At 48.0% G+C, this 25,211-nt stretch overlaps 2 protein-coding genes across 3 annotated transcripts in view; one reads left to right on the top strand and one right to left on the bottom strand.

Annotated features, from left to right (window-relative positions):
- The window catches only part of USF3 (upstream transcription factor family member 3), a 117,829-nt gene extending 95,473 nt beyond the window's left edge, over positions 1-22,356 (top strand). Inside the window, exons 6-8 of one of the 2 annotated variants that reach the window (XM_077823044.1) lie at positions 11,476-11,556; positions 14,842-14,939; positions 15,578-15,651. In XM_077823044.1, the coding sequence (XP_077679170.1) occupies positions 11,476-11,556; positions 14,842-14,931 (171 nt within the window). In that variant the 3' untranslated portion in view covers positions 14,932-14,939; positions 15,578-15,651. Of the gene's footprint in view, positions 1-11,475; positions 11,557-14,841; positions 14,940-15,577; positions 15,652-22,155 lie in introns of those variants that run through there. The other variant, XM_077823053.1, reaches the window with a different exon arrangement.
- SIDT1 (SID1 transmembrane family member 1) overlaps positions 8,340-25,211 on the bottom strand; it is an 86,902-nt gene continuing 70,030 nt past the window's right edge. The window contains 11 exon segments of the mRNA XM_077823065.1: positions 8,340-8,402; positions 9,635-9,748; positions 13,685-13,795; positions 14,679-14,784; positions 16,638-16,684; positions 18,025-18,104; positions 18,980-18,994; positions 19,501-19,609; positions 20,426-20,562; positions 21,279-21,396; positions 24,354-24,477. Of these exon segments, the coding sequence (XP_077679191.1) occupies positions 8,340-8,402; positions 9,635-9,748; positions 13,685-13,795; positions 14,679-14,784; positions 16,638-16,684; positions 18,025-18,104; positions 18,980-18,994; positions 19,501-19,609; positions 20,426-20,562; positions 21,279-21,396; positions 24,354-24,477 (1,024 nt within the window).

Genomic DNA, 25,211 nt, shown 5'->3' with positions numbered 1-25,211 from the left:
AATTAAATAGCTTTTAACAGTTTTTATTGCAAATGAAGATTAGTTTGATTAAAATAACAGGACCAGGACACTTGGATGGAGATATATATATATGTGGCCAAACTGTGACTGTGTAAGTGACCGTGAGAAAGGACTAGCCCTGCTGGTAAGTGTGGTGTTTCTGCAAACTCTTTCCAGTGCAAGCTGGGAGCAGGTGTTTCTGTTCATTTTTGGATTGGCAAGAGGAAAGACTTAACATCTGAAGTACTTTCAGTGGGAACAAGTATCTCTGTTTTCTCGGACACTGAATTGGTTATGTTTAGGTTTCAGATTAATGGGAAGAGTTTGATGTAAGGCATGTCTTCAACATATTATTTTCTGGACAAGTTCATTTGGAAAAGGGGCTTCTGTAACTTCTACTGACCAGATAACTCTATTTTTATAATTATTACATATCTTCAGTGTACATTAAAGACCAGGAATTCAGAGGCATTATGCAAACTGAGAGCACCTTTTTTTAAATAGCAACATGAGTTCAGTATGTTCAGTTAAAATATAAATAGGAATTTCTACAGGCAAATGTTCCCCTCATCAAATATCTATGGCACCAACAGCCATTTGGCAGCTGTTTCTCCTAAGTATCAACTGACAATTAAAAAGACAAAGTATTTTTAGAATCAATTTAAAAATTCCTTTCCTTCCAACATACAGTTTATAATAACCCCTGAAACTGGAATTTTTTCTTCCTCATGAGTGAGCACTATTTTGTTGTCAAAGGGTGCTAACTATATTTTGGTTACTTTTTTATTATTGAAGGGAAAAGATACAAGCAGTATTACCTGGATTTTACAAAGCAAAGAATAATAATAAAGAATTCTGAGCCTATCAACCTTCACAGTATTTCTTCTTTTCACGCTGTGATGGTATTGCCACATCTGGCAAGCACTGTGTATAAGTTTCAGCTTCCCATAGGTCAGTTCAACAAACAATAGCTAAAGGACATAGGGAGTGGGTCCCATCCATTTTAGTGCAACGTTTGTCTCCTTTTAACATGCATCCTGTGAAGAATCTTGAAGAATCAGGGAAGGACCAGGTTCAGTTTGAAGCAGACAATATAATAATACTTCTTTAACAGTTTTCATCAAGAGTTGGTCTCAAAGTGTCTTACAAAAATGAGCAAGTATTTATCTGCATTTTTAGTAGTTAGAAAAACCTCATAGACAAAGAAGTGAAGTGATTTGCCCAAGACCACACACTGTCAGTAACAGATTAGAACACAAATCTTTCTACTCCTATTCCTCTGCTCTGATCACTAAACTGCGGTGTAGATGCAAGTACACATCTCTGCAAAATGCTCTGGTATTCTCTGTGAGCAGTACCGCCTGAATTTTGCACAGATTTCCTACTGCACTTTAAAACTGTGCTCTGCTGCCACCATGACAAGTGACTGTAATGCTATTTCAGAAAGCCAGCGGCCTGGCAGCATCCCAGAGACCCAGTGACTACCCAGAGAAAATAACTCAAATTGTTATTTCTGACCTACTGTTGTCCTTTAATCTTATTTAGCCAAACACTTACTGAGAGCTGTGATTCTCCTTTCTCTATCCCCCGTTCCCCCTTTTGGAGAACTGGCTTGTCCTAAATCGATCTTCCTTTGACTGGAGACGGTTGGGAGGAAAGGGTGTAGAAGTAAGATCAATTTATGCCAAATTGTTCCAGTGTTTGTTTTGATGTCAAATGGTTTAAAGGCCCCTTAATTAATTAGCTGTCTACACTCAGTATTTCTGGTAATACTTCCCACTCTTTCTACCACGAGTCCAGCATTGTCGGTGGTAACTTGGGCAGGAGTGCTAGTGTTTTAAGCACCATGTTGTCTAATGCGGCTCAGAGCAGGTCTACATCACACAGGTGGCCAGCAGCTGCCAACACCCTATCTGCACTTGCACTCCTGCAGTTCCTAACACCCATGACAGCTGAGCCTGATGTAGCAGTGGCTGGAAATTTTAGCAAAAATTTCCTGTGGCAGACAAGGCCATGGTGTCACAGAACCTTCTTCTCTTCATGGTGATGACAGTTACTTTAAGTGTGCAACTTGTAAAGCAACATATTACTTGTTTATTTGCAGATAACCACATTTTCCATTGATAGAGTAAATATAATAGAACAGTTATCATTTGCAATGCACTGTATCTGTAAATGGGTGGCCTTCTTTAGTGGCTAAATGTTCGTGTGTACACACAACTATTCTGCATAAGAGAAGTTTAGGTATTTCCCCATCCCTCACTACATTGTCCCATTTTCTCAGTCTCAATACAGACTCCAACTTTGTCATGCCATTCTCTTGCATAGCCCACAAACATGGGGATGACTAAAATGGTAATGTACAGTACCCATTTCCCCACACACAGTGAGAAGGAATGCCAATATGGATTTCACCATAGGAAAGTAATCAAAGATGCTCTTGATTTCCATAACGTAATAATTTTATTTATACTCGGTCCAGAATTTTCTGCTGTGTACAATCGGCTACAAGCTGTACATTACCTGGTTATAGTCCCAGTGGAAACTCCCACTACTGTTTTGTAAGGGAAAAAGGAAATCCAGAGCAGAAATGTATAATAAACATGATCAGGAACATCTTGCAATTGTAAATAAGATCTTGTTCTGTTTATTTTGGCATCTTTTTACAAATGTGTTGCTTTCAGGTGTAAATATCCCAAACCATGATCTTGTTCAAAGTTCTGAGATTTTTATTGTTAAATGTAACACTTTGTTTAATGGTTGTAATAATTATTTGTATAGATATGAACATTAAAGTATTTTATTAAAAAAATTAAAATGACTGTTTGTGTACTGTGTTCTTTTTGGATGATGTTTAGAGTGTATCAAGCTTCTAGAAAAACCAAAGTTGTAAATTAATTTTTCTTAAACAATATTTTAAAAAAATTAAACATTTGAAGCTCAGGAAATTCCAGAGGAGATTTTTAGAGACACTCTCACTTGTAAAAACAACGAGGAGTCCGGTGGCACCTTAAATACTAAGATTTATTTGGGCATAAGCTTTCGTGGGTAAAAACCCTGCTTCTTCAGACGCATAGACTCACTTGTAGCAAACCCATGGATTTTCTCAACTGTTCTTCAGTGAGAAAGCACCAAAATGAGGCACTACATTTCTCATCTGCTCTTCCACTTCTGTTCGGTTTCCTGGCAGTAGCAGTAGCCATACCTTTGTGACTGAGGTTTCAAGGCCCTCCAACAATAGTGTGCAATGAGATGGAGCAGCTTTTGCTTGCTACTGCTGCAAACACAGCTGCTGAAGTTGTGGAGAAAATCTGCCTGCTACAAGCACCTTTCACACAAAGGACCTCAGTTGATTGGAGATAAAATATATTTGATAGACGTTTGGTTCCTAAATTTATCTGAGCTGGATTGGAATGTTGGCAGCAAACAGAGCTTTCCATTCTGATTGTAGAATCCTGCCCACAAAATCCTCATTGAATCGTACAAATCAGAGATGGAAAAGATCAATGGATATCCTTGTTTATTTCCCACCCTTAGGGTCAGGGTGGGATTGTTTCCTAGGGTGTGTATGCTTGTGCTTTGATTAATTTAGTTTTAAGTGTCCCAAGCAATGGGGCTTCTCTCTTACCCTAGGAGATTGTTCCCTTCCTCTCCTTCGTATATCTCACTCTCAGGAAGTTTTCCTTAATATTCAGCCTTGATAATTAAGTTTTCTTTGATTATTACATCCCTTTCTAGTTACATAAACTCTTCTCTCCTGCTGGTAACTGCTCCCTCTGTTCCATTGGTTGGTGTACATAGTCTTTTCTCTGAGTTCTGCTGGATGATCTGATTGCTTTTTCTACATATGGATAATGTAAGTTTCGTTGCAAAGTCCAGCCTGTATCCTATAGAGCTTTATTGCACTTCTCAGGTGGCTCACATCAGTCTGCCCTAGCACTCCTTGACTGAGGTTCTACCATGCAATGCCTGGTTACATCTTAATGTTTAATGCACAAACTCCAAACAAATTATAAACTCAGAAGAACAGAGGCCCCGCAAGAAGTAGGGGAATTAAAGTACCCCCTACACCCACTAGGTAGTAGCTTCTCTCAACTGCTTTCTGTTTGTACTTTAAGTCTATGTGTAAATTCAACGGAGAGAAAATAAAGGACTGCGGATAGTTTAAAAGAGGGGAGGATGACAAAAGGGAAACATCTATTGGGTAGATTACCTAGGATGGGCGTGACAAGGGAGATTTAGGCTAAGAGATTTAGGCTAGGTGTCCTGCTGTCTAGTGGACTTCACATCTCTAAGTTAGGTGCCCAGCTTTGCCCAACAATGCAATGCAGGGACTGCTATAGTTGCCCAAGAACGGGAGCTACAAAAGCCAGCAAGCTGAATGGGAGCTGGTAGGAAGAAGTGAGTTAGGTGCCTAAACCATGTCAGCCCTTTCTTGCACCCCAAAAAAAAAAAAAAAAAAGCGCCAAGGGGATGGTGGGGCCGTGCCACCCTTTGCCCCAGGCAGTGGAGCACTCACCCAGGAGGTGGAAAACCTGGGGTCCAATAGTCTGTCTAATTTGGAGCAGGGAATTGAACCTTCCCTGCGTGTGTCCTAACCAGTGGCTTCTGGGGTGGGGCTTTCAAGCACTGCTGTTGAAACTGTTCCACAATGTATGCAAGAGTTAGTCATGGATGCAGAGAAGGGTCCTGGAATGTGGGGCTCTAAGGAGCATGTCCTACACCCCACTGGACTACAGCATAATATTCTCCAGCCCAATGGTGGCCTTTGTGTGGGGTGGGCATGCTCTGAACACATGTACTAGTGTTGGCCCAGGAGATTAGGTGGGGCAGGGCTAGTGTGTGAAGCCCACTGAGTGAGTAGCTGAGCAGTTTAGCCTCATCAGGACTTGGGCATCTTTGCACAAGTGCACCAGCAGCCATTTAGGTGCCATGGGGCCATCCCCAGCAGTGTATGTGCCTAGGGCCATTAGGCATCTCCAGATTTAGGCATTAGCTGAGCAGATGTTTTGAGTAGATAAATGTTGTACCTTAGCAACTAGGCACCTAAATCCCTTTGTGAAGCTAGCCCCTCAGTTGTCCATGGGTGCCAGTATACGATGGTTCTTTATTGGACATTTACAATATTAGTGCTCAGCTTGATTTAAAAACCACAAATATTGCCATGTCTGTCCCTTCCCTTAGGAGACTAGTCCATCCCCCTGCTACCTCCGGTGGGTGAGTGGCTTTTCCTCATATTCATGCCCTTCCTTCGAGCTAGCTCTCTCCCACACTCTGCTGTGTAATTCCTCTTCCTCCATTGTGGTTATACCCTTCACATTTGCACAGTAGGCTCATGTGCCCCTTTATTTGTCATTTAGCCAAACTAAATGGGTAGTGCTTTTAATGTTTCGGTCTGTGTCAGTCCCTCCAGCTGTTGCTCTGAAACCCACTGTCCCCCTTCTCCAAGTTGGCACTAGCTGTCTGGTAACAGGGTGCCCAGCAGGGAATGCAATTGGCCCCATATGCTTGTGCCAGAGCCACAGAATATAAATATATATTTATACACACAAGAGCAAGGCTACCCATTCTCTAAGCACAGGCTGTGACTGCAAGGGTGAGATGACAGCCCTACAATAGCTGGAATGGGGGAAGCAGGGTGATGGGAGCGAGGAAAAGGACAACAGTCCTAATCTTCCTCATCCTAGCAGTTGTTTTGAAGTTGAGGGTGGAGCTGGACTATGAGAAGTTGACAGCAGGGCTACCAAGTGTCCCCATGCATCCAGCTCTGTCATGCCTCCCAGCACTCACAGAGGTGTTGGCCGCTGTGTAGTTGTAGCCATGTTGCACCCAGGATATTAGAGGGACAAGGAGGGTGAGGTAATAGCTTTTATTGGACCAACTTCTGGTGGTGAGTTCCTTATTACATCAAAGTAGAGGGGTGTTCAGATACTGCTTAAGGTAGCACTATAGAGACACAGGCAGGGCTACATCTAATGCTGTTTGCATGAACTTTGTACATGTAAAAGCTCACCCTTAATATGGGATCTTACTGTAAAAAAAAAAAAAAAAAATTTAAATCCCTCTTAGGTACCTTCCTGAACCTGTTTCTCGCTCATTCGTATTAGTCTCTTTGCAGCTTTGCACAGCAGATTCTGGACTGAGTCATTTATTCTAAACAAAGAACATATGGTGAGAGCTGCTGGGAGATTTTGTAACAGATGCGGATTATTCACAGTCCAACAGTGCCAGCAGTGAAATAAACTGACTGGCGAACAGTTGAGGGGTTGCAGTTTCCTTTCCCACAGTTTCTCCAAAACATTAGGCCAACCTTTTCAAAAGGGGTCACTGATTTTGGGTACCTGACTTGAGAAACCTTCAACCCAAGTTTCTACTCTTCAATACGCCCACTGCCAGCAGTGTGGTTGTACAGGTATGGGTAAGGGCAGAATTGGGTCTGCACAACTTTTATCGGTTCTAATGCAGAAGACAAGAAGAACCCAGCTTGAAGTCAGAGGCCTGGGAATTCATTTATTTGTAGTCTTAACAAATTTCAAGCAATCAATAGGACATCTTCCAGGAGCGAGACACTTTTCAGAGCACAGCTTCACCGTAGACTTTTTCCCCAAAGTAAATGCTAGTGGCCCAGGGCCTCTGTGTAATAGTTACCATAGAATCAAACACCCACACACACACTGCTTTTTGACAATTCAACAATATTCCAATAGCAACTTTTTAAAAAAGTTACAGGAGGCCTCAGGTAATCGATACTATTTTTAAATTCAAAATTAGCAACATTTCACACCTTGTTCTTGTTTTTAATGATGTAGCAATTCTGGCAACAGTGAAAATGCAGAAGCCATTAACAAAAATCCAAAATCTGTTTTGTGGCTGCAGCAGGGCTGAGGGGAAACAGCGTTTGGTTCAGAATTTTATTATACGGACATTTCGCTCCTGCGGTGGGAGCCTTCTTTGCTAGCTTTCAGTCCACAGCAAAGGATTGGTTGTAAATTCAGAAGCCCTGAAAGACCAAGGTTCATAAGTAGCTTCTTCGCTATGGGCCTGACCCAGCTGAAGCTACTGAAGTCAATAGCAAAATCGCCACTAGTATGCACAGGACAGTGCCCTGATGCATGACTGCACTACGCTGTAATTCCACAGCTCCCTTTTCTAAACACCCACTCAGGGAGTGGACAGCAAAGGGAGGGCTCTAATGAAGAGTTGCTGTGTTAGGGTCACGGGATGTCATTTCAGATGCAAGAGGGGAGCTACCATTGAACTGATCTCCAGACAAGACCCAACCACGAACTTTTCCTCCACAGAAAAGCACAGGGAGGGAGGCCAAGGAGGAGCAAACATATTGGCATCTGGGGCTGCCAGGACGTGGGTAGTAGGAGCCCACCACTGTCGAGCACCATCTCCCAGGACTGTTGCTTTTTCAGGTGGAACAATTCATTCAGCCCATTGCTTTTCATCGGCCTGAGGTTCTTCCAGCTGCAGGATGAAGTAGCTCAAGTTTAAGGCTGGGGCTACAGATTTGAGCCTGGTCTTTGTTTGCTACCTGTAGCCTCAGCAGGCGCTCCTCAGGCTGGCACAAGGTGAGAGCTAACACCTTCCCAGTGCTGGTTGCAGGGGCCCGTGGATGTGGTCAGATGTGGAGAGTGCTGACAGTAATGGCCCGTGGAATGCAGGGAACAGTTACAAAACATGACAGGGACCCGCATCGCCTCGGACGACCATACTCATGGGAGAGAAAGTGCAACACAACACAAAGGCAGGTAAAGGAGTCAAGAGCTAGTGTCAGATGCTCTTCACCATCTGAGGAGCTCGCTGTGTCTCATGTCCCCATTGCACTGCTGGGGTTAGTGCCAGGCAGTGAGCGAGAGAAAGAGACTGCTCCCTGGGGCAGCTCAGGACTGCTGGGTGGCTTTTCTCAGGTTGGCAGAGGTTGCAGGAGAAGGTGAACACAGCTTAAGTCACCCCTGGAGGAACACACTACCTTTAATGAACATGGCCACAGCTCCCTCTTCCAGCAGCCACTGGGAGAGGAACCAGCCAAAGCACTGCTCACCTGCCTTGCACTGGACTCCAGGATGCTGGCTGGCTACACCTGATCCAATGAGTGGCAGGGAGGAGGAACAGGCAGGGCTCTGTCTGCCTTTCAGGTTTTGCCTTGTTTATTACAGCAACCTCCTATTTGCTGGTGTGGGATCTATCTGCTCCTCCCTCTCCACCTGGCTGGGGTGTCGGTGCTGTTTGTACAACAACAGGTTCATTCTCCCCAGACAATGCTGGCTGCCGGTTCTGCTCCTTCCACTGAGCAGAATGAAGAACACCATCCCCACCCCACCTCCTGTCACTCAGAACACAGGGATCTTGTCTCTGCGCACAGAATCCAAGTCATCATCCAGCGTTAACAGAACCTAAAACGAGAGGGAGAGATCAGCACACAGCTCTTGCGCGCGACATAGCTTTAACTGCCAGCTGCTTGGCATGAGATGGGGGAGCTCAGTCCACTTCCTAGCCGTGACACAGGTGCCCCCCTCACAAAAAACCCATCTGAATGGGCACTGGCTGGCCCCTCGTCAGGTGCCTCAGCAAAGAGGCTGGGGCCAAAATGGGCTGTGGAGACTGAACTCTCCTCTCCCCTTGAGAGAGATGATCCCCAGAGCAATGCGGCGTGGTGGGAGCTTGTTGTGCTTCTCCCCAGCCTGCACTTGCTCTGTGGCTGCTGACTAGAGGGCTTCTTTGCTCAGGACAGAGCCCAACACCTTTCACCAGCACTAAAGTCGTAGGAAAGCAAATGCCACCAGGGCAGCACTAGGCACCACACAGCTGGGTAGGAAACAAAACTGGCTGCACCTCCTGACTATGCGCTTCAGGAGGGGCAGGGGAGAGGCAGCAGGGGGACAAGGGCTCAACCTCACCTCTCCACTGCCTCTCTCCCTCCCCCAGCCCAAGGACAGTTTGTTCTCCCACCCCCAGGGGCACCCCCTTGGCATTACACAGCAAGGTCAGAAAGGGCAGCAAGCTTAGTCCAGTTGGCTAATACAACTTACCTGCCACTTTTAGTTAGGGAATCCCAGGAGTGGCTAAAGCTCCATACTAGGGGTTTCACTGGGGGTCCAGTGGGGTCCCCAGCAGGGCACTAGTGTGACAGCTGAGAAAGAGGGAGTCTCAGATGGGGTGGGGGGAGAGAAGAGAGGAACAAGGGCAATGTCCCCCCGCCCCATTATGGCTGCATCAGCCACAATCCTCAAGGGGACTCCAGGCCAGGAAGTAATTAAAAGAATGGAAGGGGGTGGAGTGGTGGAAAATGAGCCAACCCAATCACAGCAGGAGACACAGCTGTTGAACTCAGAGTTGGAGCATCCCCTTGCAGGGGCAGTCTCAGGAGCAGAGCAGGTGGAAAGACAAGTCAAGGATGGGGTTGATGCTCCCCAGAAGCAGGCTGTATGAATAGGGGTCAGGACGTAGCACACCACCAGGTGCCAGGGGGCTGCCAGCACGGCCAAGGCTACATATGTGCCCCAGCTAGGGTGAAACAGAAGAAAGATGGGGAGTCGTGGGGGAATAGAGTGAGGGATGAAGAACAACAGCAGGAGAGAGAGGTGGAAGGAGAATGAGCAGGAGATGGAGTGAGAGAGAAGCTCACCAAGAAGGAGAAGAACAAGGCAGCTGCTGAGAGGAAGTGCCAGACGTCATGGTCATCAAAGAAGCCCAGCAGGATGCATGGGCGATTCTTCTCTCGGGATTCCGCCGGGGTCTCCTAGGGAGAGAGAGCAGAGGGCTGAGGAGGAGCAGGCTCCCATATCTTCTCTCTCACACAGAGTGGGGACAGACACTTTGATGGCACGTTACTGGCATTGCCCATCCGAACATTTCACAAAACTCCCCCGGCTTAACCCTTCGGTACCATGTGGGATGTCAGACCAAAGAGCTGCACCGGGGAGAAGCATCTGTTTAGTAAGAGCGAGTGGGCAGAGAACATGAAGGGGAGAGAGTGAAGTGGTAGCATGAGGAGACAGAGAGGGGCTAGAACACTGGACTTGGAGTCTGGAGACATGGGTTCTTCTCCCAGATTCATAGCTTCCAAGGGCAGAAGGCACCATGGTGACCATCTAGTCTGACCCCTGGTATAAAACAGGCCATAGAACTTCCCCAGTAATTCTGGTCAAGTTACAACTTATCTTCCAGAGATAGAGAAGCCACCGAACCCCAGGTAACTTGTTCCAATAGTAGTGACCCTCACTGTTAAAAATGTGCACCCAAGATCTAGTCTCAATTTCTCCACTTCAGCTTTCAGACACCCAGCTGTGCCACTGACCTGCCCCGTGACCTTCAGCCTCTGTTTCCCCTCCCACTCAGTCTCCCTTCTTTATACAGTACAAGCTGTTTTATCCGGCACTTCACCAACCGGAAAGCTCTATAAACCGGCATTTCTGATCTTCATTGAAAGTCCGGTTTATAGTCTGGTTGGCATGGGGCTGGCAGGCGGCTGAGGGGGTGCGGAGCACAGGCTCTGGGAGGGAGTTTGGGTGTGGAATGAGGCTTGGGGCACAGGACACCGGATCCAGGGGCCACTCACCTCAGGCAGCTCCCCGGCAAGCGGTGACCTGTCCCGGCTGCTCCTAAGTGGAGGTGCAGCAGGCAGCTCTGCACGCTGCCTCCACCAGCAGGCTCTGCCCCTGCTGTGGCTCCTGGCCAATGGGAGCTGCAGAGCCAGCGCTTGGGGCAGGGGCAGCGTGCAGAGCCGCAGCCAGGACGGGTTGCAACTTGCGGGGAGTCGCCTGAGGTGATAGTCCCCTGGATCCAGCACCCCGAGCCACCTCCCGTGCCCCAATCCCCTGCCCTGAGCCCCCTCCCACACCCAAGCTCCTTCCCTCTTAGTTAACCAGCATTTTCCCACTTACCGGCACTCCCCATTCCCCCAACATGCTGGATAAAACAGCTTTTACTGTATTGTGAGCACTTTAAAGCAAGGATGGTTTCTTAAACTGTTTGTGTACAGTGCCTAGCTCAGTGGAGCCCTGATCTCAGCTGGGGCCACTAGGTGCTAGTGGAATACAAACAAAAACAACAAAACTAGAACTTGATAGTTTCATCTCAGTGATACTCATGAATAAAATCCATCCCCACTCTCTGCCCTCCTGTGGCTGCTATAAACAAAACTGCAAACAAATTCAAACCTCTGCCTACCTCAGACTGCCCGAGCCTTCTAACACCAGACATGCCCTTGGAATTAACCAAAACGATGACCTACTTGGGGGCAGAACCTGATCTGAAAACACGCCCCCATCTATCGACATTTGCTCATTCTCGCAACAAATCTCTATAGACTCAACTCCTGGATTCCAGACACCTTTAGCTTATAGGTTGCACAAAAAGTCTAACAGTGACTATGATTCCCCACCTATCAATCTTTATCCCTTGACCCTGTCACCACTGAAAACAGCAGTTCAAACTTTCTATTTCAATGAGATCTTCCATGTGCAGGCAACACCATCACGGTCTCAATACTGGGAGCACTACAGCGGCACAGGGATCCGGGTCTATGAGATTTTTAACATTATGCAGGTAAGAGATATATACAATGACTTACAAGCATTCAGAGAAATTTCTGCCTTCTGTGGTTACCAACCCAAAAAAGGCATCCTGCTCCATAGTGCAGCTCTCTACTATCCTTTTTTCTAAAGCTACTTGACCTACTAAAGAAAGTATCCATCTCTAGCCCCTCATGGCAAACTGAACCTAACAAACTTTGGAGAAACAAGCTGGGTAAGATAATATCTTACTGGACCAACTTCTGTTGGTGAGAGAGAAGCTCTTGAGTCACACACAGGTCTTCTTCAGGTCTGGAAATAGGGTTGCCAATTTTGGACTATTCCTGGAGGTTTCATCACAAGACATAATCTATAACGAAACATTCATCTTTAATTCCTGGATACTCCCAGACAATCCTGGAGGGTTGACAACTCTATGACTGGGGAAGAAACTCTCAGAGTCAGAGCTAAATGCAAGGTGGAACAGATTGTTTAGCAAAAGTAGTTAGCACATATTGTAAGAGACCATTCCAGACAACCTGGTCTGCTAGCACCTCTGCACTTGGAGGACAAAAAAGGGGGGTTAGTGGGTTACAGATTGTTGTAATAAGCTGTAAATCCAGAGTCTCTGTTCAGTCCCTGATTTTTGCTGTCTAGCAGAGGAATGAATTTAAGCTCCCAGGCACGTCTTTTGAAAACATTTTAGTAAAAGACAAAAACACCGTCACCTGTGGGTGAACACTTTTCACAGAGTGATCACTCCATATCTGACCTCTCAGTCCTCATCCTCAAGGAAACCTGCACAACACAAAAGACGAGCCTGGGAGCTTAAATTCATACCTCTGCTATACACTAAAAATCATGGGCTTTGTCTCCCCTACCACTTTTGTCAGCAAAACTTCGGTCAGTCAGGTGTGAAAAAAAACACTCCCCTGACCAACATAAGTTACACTGACAAAAGCACTGGTGTGGACAGCGCTATGTCTGTGGGAAACACTCACCCACCAACACAGCTACCGCCGCTCATTGGGGGTGGTTAAATTATGCTGGCTGGAGGAGAGCTCTCTCCCATTGGCATAGAGCGGCTACCCAGGAGACCTTACAGCGGGGCAGCTGCAGTGGTACAGCGGTGCTGCTGTAAGGTCCTGAGTGTAGACACAGCCATAGTCTTAATAATGACACTCGACTGATGGGTCATTGCAACAATCTGTAACCCACTAATCCCTCCTTTTGTCCTATGTCTACAGGGTTGTTAACGGGCCACTTCACCTTGAATGGTCCCTTAGTTTAGCAGAAGACATTTGTGCACTTTCTATCTGCTCAATCTTGCATTTAGCTGTGACACACTGAGTACCTTTCCCAGACCTGAAGAAGAGCTCTGTGTAAGCTGAAAAGCTTGTCTCCCTCACCAGTGGAAGTTGGTCCAATACAAGAAGTTATCTCGCGCATCTGGTCTCACTAATATCCTGGGACTAACACGGCTACACCACCACTGCATACAAGCTAACTTCTTTATCAGCTGCTCTGTGCTTCCTCCAGACCAAAATCTTAAATAAATATTCTGTATGAACACTGGTGTTCAGGGATAATGAATTCTGCATGGTAAGCATTCAGTGCATAGGAGAATCTAGAAAGACACTGGAAAGACAAAAATCCTCCCACATTATACAAACAGAAACAGGAGAAAAGAAATTACCCTCCAAATAAACAGCCACCTGGAGTAATTCTAGATCTGTGAGCTTCTACAAGAGCTCATGTTACAGACCTACCAAGGTATAGCTATATTTTCTTTCTCCACCAACAGCCAGTACTCTTTCTGGATCACTTTCACACCACCCTCTCAATTCACGTTAATGTAATAAGGAACACACGGGATCAACAGTGTGGTACGTGATGCCCTTGGCTATTCCTGTGCTAGTGCAGTTATTTTTGGCTCATGTCTGTAATAGTCCCCATCCTTCCAATACATTGAAGGAGTTTGCCCTTTCTTTGCCACATACGGTTATTAACGATCCAGATGCCTTTTTCTAAAACATTTTTTTGCAGAATAAAAAGGGATATTCAGAAGTATGGACTGGGGAAGGAAAAGGGAGCAGAAATGATGGCGGAAGAGAGGGAGAGAGAGAGATGGGGCTCAAGACAGATAAATGTGTGACCTTTACCTCCCAGCTGCTGAGGTTTTGGAAGAAGAAGTAAAGGGCTGCAGCCCAAACCGCAGCCGTGGCCACAATGCAGAACAGTGGGATGGGCAGGAGCTTCTCAGAGCTGCGGAGCTGCAACGATCAAAAGGAACAAGGCCTCAAAAATCAGCCCAGGGAGGCAACATACAATGTCCTTTCCAAGAACCATCCAGCTGTACCCACAATCACAGCAAAGGGCACAGTCCCGGCACACCCCTGAAAACAGGAGGGTGTAGTCAGTAGCGCAGGGCATCCATTATTCTCAATTTTGGATCAGAAAATCATCTGCCTCTTCAACTTTCTGAAAGCTCTGGCTTCATTTATTGCCCCTTTTAGGAGAATCTAAGGCCCGATCTGCACTCTGCAAAGAGACATAACAAGCAGCGTCTGGCAGGCTTGCAATGCTACACAAAGCCCTGCATCCTCTTGCCGATGCCAGCCCAGGAGTTTTACAAGCTCGGTTTGAGACACCCAAGATGGGCTGTCTGCGACGGCTCCTCGGCAGGGCAATCACAAGTGTTGCAGCTATAACAGCTCAACCTATCCTCCGAATACATCCCTAAGTGCAGGGCACCCTGTGTGGAAAGTACCCAGAAACCCCTGCTCCCAGCAACAGTGCTACCTACGGGATAGGTGCTCTGGAGTCCCAGAATGCACTGGTGCCCTCATAGTGTAAAGTGGACTGATGTATGGCTGCCCCACATGGTTTCTGTAAAATAGCTGATCATGTGTCGCCGATGGGCTTCCCCCAAGCCCCTAACACCAAGGCCCCCCATGCTGCAGAATTAGCAAGTCCCCAGCGGGAGTGGACACTGCAGAGGACAGCGAGGGGTGCAGACATTGGGCAGCCAGCCCCCCTTCACACTGCACTGCAGGAGTGCTGGAGACACAAGGAACTGCTGCACGAAAGGCCTTTGTTCCCCCAACGGGAAGGCAGAGGAAATAAGGGCTGATAAGGGCAAGCTGCCTCCTTTACCTTCATGATGATGTAAAAGGCCAGATACAGCAGTAGGTTACAGATAAAGATCCCCAGCATGTAGGAGGCAAAGTCCCTTGGCCGATACACCAGTCCAAAGACAGCACTGAGAGAAGGGAGAGATAGAGACAGACACATTAACCAACTTCTTCACCCATACTAGGGAGGGAGACTCCAGAATGTGTCAATCACACACTGCTCCTGCTATCACAGGACACTTGACGGACACCAGTTTGGCCTCACAGCCCTCTGAGGTGGCAGGTAAATACTCTATGTCCTATTTTACAAATGAGAAACTAAGGCGGGGTGGGGGAAAGTGATTCGCCACAGGGAGCCAGTGGAAGAGCTAAGAACAGAACCCAGGAGTCCTAGCCCGCCCTCTCCCCACCCCCACGCAGCCAACTCATATATCACACTCCTGCCCTCACTTCTGTGGTTTCTGATCTTATTTGACACTATTTTGTCTTTTCTGCTCAGTATTCAGAACCTGTGAGTGGGCGGGTGAGAGGCTGAGAGGAAATAACTAGAGCGCCCCCTGCTGCCCCTCTTATTGGCTTGCAGGACCTCCTTTCTCCCAGGCCCTACTGGGCAGCAGGGGATATCTGACAGTTGGATCCACTTCAGAGTGAGCTTGAAATCTCTAGTCAGTTTTAAATGAAGGCGTTCAAGTAGTTTCAGGGCCTACACCTGACCCAGAGCCCCTGCCAACTTCTTGTCTTTTGCAGTCACATCTCCCTGTGGCATGCTGCTGTTTGGAAGATCCAATCCACACAAACAACAGAGCACACAGACTATCTGTTAAAATTACACTGGACGTTGACTAGGAGCATAAGCTAGGAGCTGCATTCCAGCTGAGAAGTTTACATTCTGACAGCCTATATTCCTCCCTTGTTTTTCAGTTGAATTTGGGATTCTTCGCTCCCTTTCCTGGGTGGTTGTGCTGTGGTTGTGGACTGTTAAGCAGCCAGAGGTGGCTTCATTTCAGCAATAAAAGGCCAGATTTTTAGCCATGTGTTCATCTCTTCTGAACCACTCCAGGGGCACAACATTCCTGGAAAGCTGCCTTAAAGCAGCAGCACCCTCCATATAGTGAAATCCACAGCTATGGCAAAGCTACACCAGCTGTTCCTGCCCTACCCCTGGTGCAGGGGAGTGGCTGGAACAAAATGCGTTTTGGTGATCCTGGCTGTTGGAGGAAATTAAGACAGGATAGAAAATGAAGAATTCTGCTGGTGGTGGATTTAAGGAGGCACAATACAATTACCCAAACTAGGTTTTAACAAGGAATTTTCTTGGGAAAAGGGACCAAGGAAACTTTAACAAGAGGCCAGGATTTTGATTTTACATCTCATCCAAGAACTGGCCCCTCTAGCAACGTGGTCTAACAGCATGGCAGGGCACTGGACAAGTCCTGACTCAGGGTGCATCTACACAGCACAAGCAGTTCAGGGGCTAGCAAGCTTGAATCCAGTTAGCATGGGTGACAACAGCAGTGACAACTGCACAGTGAGGTCTAGCGAGCCGAGTACGTACCCTGGGCCTTGTATTACCTACGCTGAACCCTGTGCTGCACCGTCTCTACTGCTGTTCTTAGCCACACTCGCTGGATTCAAGCTCGCTTGGGTAGGCTACCCCATGAACAGCGGGCCCTACCAGAGGGGACGGACAAGTGCCACCTACAAAACCACCAACACTGCAGTCTGCAACAGCTCCGTTTTGCTGGAGGTCTCCCACGTACATATTGAGCAGGCCTGACCCATTTTAGCTTCTCAGCTCTAACAGGATCATGACCCTGGTTTCAGCTCTGTAAAGCCTGGAACTCACCTCCACTTTAGGGTTGCTGAAATCCAGCAGAAGGATCTGAAAGACTCCCACACAAAGACCACTACATTTCTACCCCCATTCCAGCCACCTACAACAATCAATGCTGAAACATGCGCACACCCCACTACTACTTACAAGGACCAGTTGACCAGGTTTCCAACAATAAGCAGCACCATTCTGTCCTGGGGAGAAGGCACAATAATCACAGCTGATGAATGTTCAGTCTTCACCAGTGCTATACAAAACGTGGCGAGGAGTGCAGGCAGAGAAGTTTGTTACGGCAGTTCAAGAGACTCTCACAGATTTAAAATTTGCCTCTCACAAATGCATGAATGCGTGAGTGTCAGATCCTTTTTTTTTTTGGTGAACATTTGTGCTAGGAAAACAAATCGCTCCAATTTTATAGATTTTAAAGGGATATTGCGGAGTGGAAATCTAATCTGTTCCAAAAAAGGAGTTCCAAGATGTTTCCGGTAATGCACCAGCCCCTGAATCCCCTGGTCAGTTTTTGTGATTTTACAAATAGTATTTTTCCTATTTCTTAATAATAAATAATAATAATAATAATCTCACACACAGAAAGGAACTGACTACACAAGGGAAACAGGGAAAACGATTAAGCACAAAGCGCTGTCAAACACATAAGAGAATTCCCCCTTCTCCCCAACCTTTTCAGTTCCAGTGAGCTCAGGTAGTTCTTGTAACTAACTATAGCAATTATAACGGGTGAAAAACTTTGCAGGCTTTTTAAGTGGAAGATGCCCCTTTGAGCCTAGACCTGCTGTCATCACATTCAACTTGTTCTGGTGTTGTAGGTCTGAATTTTTCTTCCTAATTAACAGTGTTTTCTTAAGATCCCCGTGGTCGTACACTGCTTGGGAAATTCAGTCTGTCATGTCCCAGGAGAAGTAAAAGAAGCCTCTTTTAAAAAAGAAACAGACGGGGTGTGTGGAGCCTAGCTGCTTGAAAATTCAGTCACCCAGGACAGCCAGGAACGGCTCAGCCCATAAGGCACACGAGGCGCCAGGCTGGAGTCAGTGCTGAACAGCCTCTGACAAGAAGTGAGTTTAAGGGACTTGGGTAACAACCACATCTTGGTTTTGTCTGCAAAACCCCGTCAGCCCCAGGGCAAAGCAGGAACAACAGCAGCTGTAGGTCTGCAGCTAAAGCAACAACCAGGGTAAGGCTGTAGGACAGCAACTGTTGGGAATGCAGTGCTGACCTCCCTATGCTAACAGCTTCCGAATCATTGATGTTTTTAAAAATATCCCCCTTCCTTGACCAATTCACTTCAAACTCCCCACAAAAGCATCCTGCGACCTAAGACAAAGAGCGTGGAATTCCAGACCAAGGACAGAAGCTTTATTTTGTTGGAGAGGGTTTTCAAAAAAAAAGATTTCTTTGTCCACTCATTTGAAGAGCCACATGTGCTGCCTACACACGCTCTGCACAGCTTTAACCACTCCCTAGCCGGCAACTGAGTAACTGCCAAGGATGGGCTGGGGCTTGGGAAACCACCTACCATGTACATTGGCCGGCTGCACTGCTGGATACAGTCCGTGTACAGCACCATCGCCACCCGGCGGAAAATCCCAAAGTCTGCTGGAGATAAGAGGACAGGAAAGCCAATGTATCCAGCCGAGTAGCCCTGACAGGGCAGTGAGGCAGTATCGCTGCCCAGGGAGCAGGGTGACACTAACTGAGGAGGGCATGCAAGTGGGGAGCCCACACCCACCAAGCCGGATTGCTTTGCCTTCCCTTTGGGAAGCAAATCATTAGTGCAGCAGCTCGTGATTCACAGTGCAGGGGGTGTCAATGTGACAAGGGGACACTGGAATACAGACAGCTGTCAGCTGAATGGCATTTGGCCATGCAGAGTTTCAACACCCACCTATCACCCATTGGCATTGTCCGAGAGTCCCCCTAACATGTACCTGGCATATTCTGTGGCTGATCCTCAGAGGGAGGCAGGAGCATGTGCTGAGGCATGGGGAAAGGCCAAGCAGTCTCCACACTTCCCTTCTCTAAGGAATTTTCACCTAGGGAGATATTCATCTGGTCCCACCCACAGAGAAAACGGCTGCAGGGTGTTGAAGGGGCTGGAATCCTCCCCTCAGGCTGGAGGACAGCTCCTCCTCCAGCCCCTGAAACTACTGCACTGCCCCGACTGGAGGGTTTGTGGCAGACAGTTCCACATTCTCATAGGCCCATCCCCTTCAGAGACACGTGTGGAACTGGTGGAGTCCAGAGCACCAAGATTGGAGCCCTCCTGCATGCCTGCTCTGACCGCAGGCCCCTTTCTGCAGTGGAACAGATGTGGTTCTGCTGCCGTGTGCACTTCCTGTGGCCCACACTCTGCCACTGATTTCACTCCTAAAGAACCCACACAGCAGGCTAAAGGAACATATGTTCCCCGTCCATTTGCTCCACTGCTGCTCACTCAATCCAAACAGGGAAGAAAGGGAGCTGCTGGTTACCTGTGTCAGGGACATCTGAGACCAAGGGCAGCAGAAGAAAAAGGAGAAAGAGGTTTGTGAGTGGAGCGCAACAGCTGTGTGGGGCCTGCACATCTAGGTAGGAGAGCAGATGCCTCACAGATGCCTCTCTGAGTGCTGGGTGGTTTGACCGCTACAGGAATACTGTAGTGCACCCAGGTACAGCACCACCTTTGGGCGCCACATAACAGAGAGAAACACTCTGGGCAGAGAGTCCCTGTGACAGCATGCTTAGGAGCCCTGTAGCTGGAGTGCCACAAAGTGGGTCACTGTGCTGGGCTCTCCCAGTGCCAGGCAGCAGAGGTGTCAGAACAGGAAGACAGCGTTAGAAGAGTGGCATACCCCCGGGCCTGGCGCACAGGCGCTAGCAGGAAGACTGACTTTGCAGAGGTGGCATAGGCTGCCGGGGTTACTAATTCTTGTGCCCCAATTCAGGGTGGGGAGCGAGAGGCACGTGAGCACCAGGGGCAAAAAGCCCATTTCTCCTCAGCCACCAGGCTTACCTATTTTGAAGCGGCCCATGTAGTAGATCTGGGTGCTGAGAGCCAGCGAGGCCACGACGTGGATGACTGAGAAGATGACCCAAAACCACACATCATTCTTTCCGAACACCTGGGAGCAAAACAGAAAAAATGGTGGGTTCTCAGGCTCTGCCGCCCATCGTTCAGCCCCCAAAGCCTCCCCCAGCTATCAGAAACACTTGCCAAACACAGACTCTGCAAAAGGGTAGGGCCAAAACGTTCAACCTCAGGTCAGATTCCTAAATCCGTATTTAGGTACCTAAATAAATGTGAGCTGGTTCTCCAGAGGTGCTGAGCACCCACAAGCCCAACCTGAATAAAAGGGAGCTGCACCCACCTTATAGTAGCTCCATCTAGGTTGCATTTCCCTAGTTTGTTTATGAGAAGGTCATGCGAGGCAGTATCAAAAGCCTCACTAAAGTGAAGCTATACCAGGTCTACTGCTTCCCCCCTATCCACAAGGCTTGTTACCCTGTCAAAGAAAGCAATCCGGTTGGTCTGACACGGTTTGTTCTTGACAAATCCATGCCCGACTGTTACTTATCACCTCATTATCTTCTAGGTGTTTGCAAACTGATTGCTTAATTATTTACTCTGTTGTCTTTCCGGGTATAGAAGTTAAGCTGACTGCTCCGTAATTCCCCAGGTTGTCCTTATTTCCCTTTTTATAGATTGGCAAAGGGAAAATATAGTGCCAATTGTCTGGAATCTCTCCCGTCTTCCATGACTTCTCAAAGATAAAATGAGAGCCAAGGCCCTGCGGTATTGGTCACGCTCACCCAGGGGCCATCAGACTTTGCAGGCTGGGAGCAAATGCTACCCTATGCTCCCCGCCCCCTGTACTTTTTCTCCACTGGGTCAGTGCTTTTCCTTCCTGGAGAGCAGGGTGGGTAGGAGAGAGCCATACCACTCCAAGGACAGCCAGGCAAATGACCACGGCAAAGGAGGCGTAAGCAGAGTAAGCACTGGCGTTGATGTCAGGGTGGCGGGTCTGGTACAGCTTGAGCATGCAGAGTCCTGCAATCATGTACATGAAGGAGGTGTCTGTGAAAGGAAGAGAACAGAGAGAATGAAGACAGGCTTTTTCCCTACTCACTGCCCAGGGGACTGGGATGGCTTTTCAGAGTGTGTCTGTAAATCAGGGCTGAGCCCACAGGCCAGACCCTTGGCTGGTAGGTATAGCTCCCTAGACATATGCCAATTTGCTCCGGCCATTCTCCAATTTGCACTGTGAGCTCCCTGGGTGCTGTGAAGCAATGCAGAATGAGACTTAAGTGCTTGGCATATGCCAGCGCAACACAGGGCCACATGGGATTATTGCTGGGAACAGGTGAACTGACCTACAGGGAGACAGTTTCCAGCCTGATGGGGCTGAGGTTCACATGTTAGATACATGGGCCATTGAATCTTCTCAGGGGGGAATCAGGAGCTGTCAGGGCCTCAGAGGCAAACAATTTAGGCCTTGTCTACGCTACCTTTGAACGCTGAGTGCCAGAATTGAGGGGAATCATGGTTCTTGCCAGCAGAGTGCTAACACAGTCACCTGGACAGTGTATCATCAACTGGAGTACAAAAAACACAACGTTCACTAACTGGTCCCTGCACACCCAACATGTGGGCAAGCTCCGAAGAGGTCTGCAGGCCTAGCATCCCGGGGGATGCCGAAGTTCCACTTGGCTGATCTGCTTCAAACCTGAACGGGTGAAATCTGAGCCCTCCTTCCCCATAAGTTTCTCTGTTGGCTGGAGTTCTCCACTTACCAAACTGGAAATTAGAGTAGTTGGGGCAGACATGGTAACAAGCACTGAGAACCCCTTCCATCATCAAAGCAATGCCCATGGCATAGAAAAGACCGAAGTGTTTGGGGATTCCAAATTCCTGGAAGAGGAGGAGGGAAGAGAACACAAGGGACACAGTGTCATATCCTCACTAGTGAGAGCTTACACTCCTATGGAGCTCAAACTACAGTTTACACACACTCACATTCCAATGAAGGGTAGCCACCTTTGGGGTGTCTATGGCACACAACAGCACACTGCCATGCTACTTAGCAGTCTAAGAACCAGCTAGATGGAACTGTAGGGAGGGTTGACGGGGCAGAATGCAGCTGACCACGGGGGGAATCTGTCAGTATACTGACACTGAAAAACCCCAGCCCAGATTCCCCACTCCCCTGCCCCTTGTGCGGTGATTTACACCCGGGCAAAGGGAGCACACCACGGATGTAAGGCACTATCACATCAGAAAAGTAGCATTTTACACCCGTTTTCCACAGATGTAAATGAGAACACCGGTGCACAGCAGCGGGGAATTGAGCCCCCCAGCCCTTCTGAGAAGAGATCTTTGCCAGGACCCGGTTTAGGTCTCCATTGAAAGTCCAGGAACACGGATCCCTACCATACCGGGGTACTTGTTTAGAACTGAATTGGGGGAACAGCGCCACCTACTGAAGCAGCACTGCCATTGCCGCCAGGACTTGCAGCCTGTAATGTCACCCATGCACATACTGGACAGACACAACCCCTCTTTGTTGTGAGATCTGATCAGACCAGAGCTGAGACCAGTGCTTAATTTGTAAGGAAAGAGGTGCTGGGCCTCAAACTAATTTTTTTTTTTTTTTTACATTCATAACTGAAGCAGCAAGCTCAGAGGTGCCGGGGCTGTGAACCGCAAAATCATGGAGCAGGTCCCCAAGGAATCCATTTTGAAGCCCTTGGAGGAGAGGAAAGTGATCAGGAACAGTCAACATGGATTCACCAAGGGCAAGTCACGCATGACCGACCTGACTGCCTTCTATGAGGAGATAACTGGCTCTGTGGATGAGGGGAAAGCGGTGGATGTGATATATCTTGACTTTAGCAAAGCTTTTGATACGGTCTCCCACAGTATTCTTGCCAGCAAGTTAAAGAAGCATGGGCTGGATGAATGGACTATAAGGTGGATAGAAAGCTGGCTATTTTGTCGGGCTCAACGGGTAGTGATCAACAGCTCAATGTCTAGTTGACAGCTGGTATCAAGCAGAGTGCCCCAGGGATCGGTCCTGGGGCCGTTTTTGTTCAACATATTCATTAATGATCTGGATGACGGGATGATTTGCACCCTCAGCAAGTTCGCAGATGACACTAAGCTTGGGAGAGAGGTAGATACGCTGGAGGGTAGGGATAGTGTCCAGAGTGACCTAGACAAATTGGCCAAAAAAAATCTGATGAGGTTCAACAAGGAAAAGTGTAGAGTCCTGCACTTAGGAAGGAAGAATCCCATGCACCGCTACAGGCTGGGGACTGACTGGCTAAGCAGAAGTTCTGCAGAAAAGGACCTGGGGATTACAGTGGATGAGAAGCTGGATATGAGTCAGCAGTGTGCCCTTGTTGCCAAGAAGGCCAACAGCATATTGGGCTGTATTAGTAGGAGCATTGCCAGGAGATCGAGGGAAGTGATTATTCCCCTCTATTTGGCACTGGTGAGGCCACACCTGGAGTATTGCATCCAATTTTGGTCCCCCCACTACAGAAGGGATGTGGACAAATTGGAGAGAGACCAGCGGAGGGCAACAAAAATGATTAGGGGGCTGGGCACATGACTTACGAGGAAAGACTGAGGGAAGTGGGGATATTTAGTCTGCAGAAGAGAAGAGGGAGGAGGGATTTGATAGCAGCCTTCAACTACCTGAAGGGGGGTTCCAAAGAGGATGGAGCTCGGCTGTTCTCAGTGGTGGTAGATAACAGAACAAGGAGCAATGGTCTCAAGTTGCAGTGGGGGAGGTCTAGGTTGATATTAGGAAACACTATTTCACTAGGAGGGTGATGAAGCACTGGAATGGGTTACCTAGGGAGATGGTGGACTCTCCATCCTTACAGGTTTCAGAGTAACAGCCGTGTTAGTCTGTATTCGCAAAAAGAAAAGGAGTACTTGTGGCACCTTAGAGACTAACCAATTTATTTGAGCATAAGCTTTCGTGAGCTACAGCTCACTTCATCGGATGCATGCAGTGAGCTGAAGCTCACGAAAGCTTATGCTCAAATAAATTGGTTAGTCTCTAAGGTGCCACAAGTACTCCTTTTCTTTCTCCATCCTTAGAGGTTTTTAAGGCCCGGCTTGACAAAGCCCTGGCTGCGATGATTTAGTTGGGGTTGGTCCTGCTTTGAGCACGGGGTTGGACTAGATGACTTCCTGAGGTTTCTTCCAACCCTAATATTCTATTATTCTGTGCCAAGCCTAGAGTTCCTGGGGCTCAGCCTGGGCACAAATTAAGCACTGGCTGGAAGACTAAAGGTTCCTAGATCTATGGTTAAAATAAGCTTCCTGTTCAGTGCAGCTCAAGCAGAGCCAGCCAAGTTCCTGTGGAATAAAATGGACTTGTCTCCACCTCCTTACAAAGGAGTGGAGAGGTTCGAGTCTCACCCTGTGGCTTTGTGCTCTTCTCGGGGGATGTTCTGGACTTCTAAAAAAATTTAAAAATACCCTGTGATAAACAGGAGAGGTTCTCTATCCAAAGCTGATTGCTCAGAACTCCTCAGTCCGTTTGGCAGAGCCGAGAGCAGGCTCTCATTCATGCTGCATTAATGCTCCATGGAGTGACGTGTTTCACACCTGGACGCCATGTGGTGATGGCCACATTACAAATCCAAAGCTAGGTCTTTGTCCGGGGACTATCTCTCAAGCACCCCTCCTCTCACTGCCCCCAGGGCGCTAACTAGAACAGATTCCTGCCCAACGACTCTACCCCTTTCCTTCCCTGGGGCTCACTGTCCTCCGTCCGTGCAGACCCAGCGAGGATTCCAGTCACAGGGCTCTCTCCGCTTGCTGCAGAGGCTGAGCAGGGGCACATTCCGTACCAGCGTGTAGATGTCTTTGGCTTCCAGCGAATGGCGGTGGAGAATGTCTCTGCGAAACACGATCAGCAGGAAGAGGAAGCCCAGCAGCACGTGGCCCACGTTGCTCAGGACATTGTTGAAAGCGCTGCGGGGAAGAGGAGTCCCCCCGAGAGAGAGTTAAGGGATTTGTGGGGCGAGAATACATATTTTTAAACATCCCAGAGGACATCTTCCCACACCCAAGGTGATCCACCCTGGCAGTAAATCCATTGATATTAATGCCAGAAACGCCCATTTGTGAACCCCTGGTCTGCTCCCCTGCACGACGCAGGCCACAGAACATCATCCAAATTAAACTAAGCTAAGGGTAAAGGTTTGGTTCTGCAGGGCAAAGGCTCCCGCCCCACAGCAGTCAAAGGATTCGGCAGAGCTCTACAAATGGGTTGATTTTACATACTGAATATGCAGCAACACCCAGGTACAGTAGATTCAGCCTGGCTCAGTGCTGGACTCCTAACCCTCAGAGCACTTCTGCACTGCTATTTGAAATGGATCATTTCTCTGGATGAAAGGTTTGACCTGGACTCCTTTGTACAGTCGCTGCTCACATGCGTGTATGTGAAAAGGTCTGAAAAATGAACTTAGCTGCGATTTGGTGGGTTTGCCTTGGTGCCCCACCCTACATTTTCCCTGGGTCTATCTCTCAGACAACTCAGTGGAAAGCCACCCCAGCAACTGCACAGAGGGGCTCCAGTCCCATCCCTGAACGTACGGTGACCTCACACTGACTTTATAAGCTTGGCAGGTACAAAACCTTGCCTTCCCTGACCCCCTCTGAAGGGGTATTAAAGAATGGCAACGCCCTTCCAGCATGCACCA

This window comes from Eretmochelys imbricata, chromosome 1, assembly GCF_965152235.1.
Source record: "Eretmochelys imbricata isolate rEreImb1 chromosome 1, rEreImb1.hap1, whole genome shotgun sequence".
Taxonomy (NCBI): domain Eukaryota; kingdom Metazoa; phylum Chordata; order Testudines; family Cheloniidae; genus Eretmochelys; species Eretmochelys imbricata.
The sequence above is the reverse complement of the archived record's forward strand: the minus strand, read 5'-3'. Positions and strand labels throughout refer to the sequence as shown.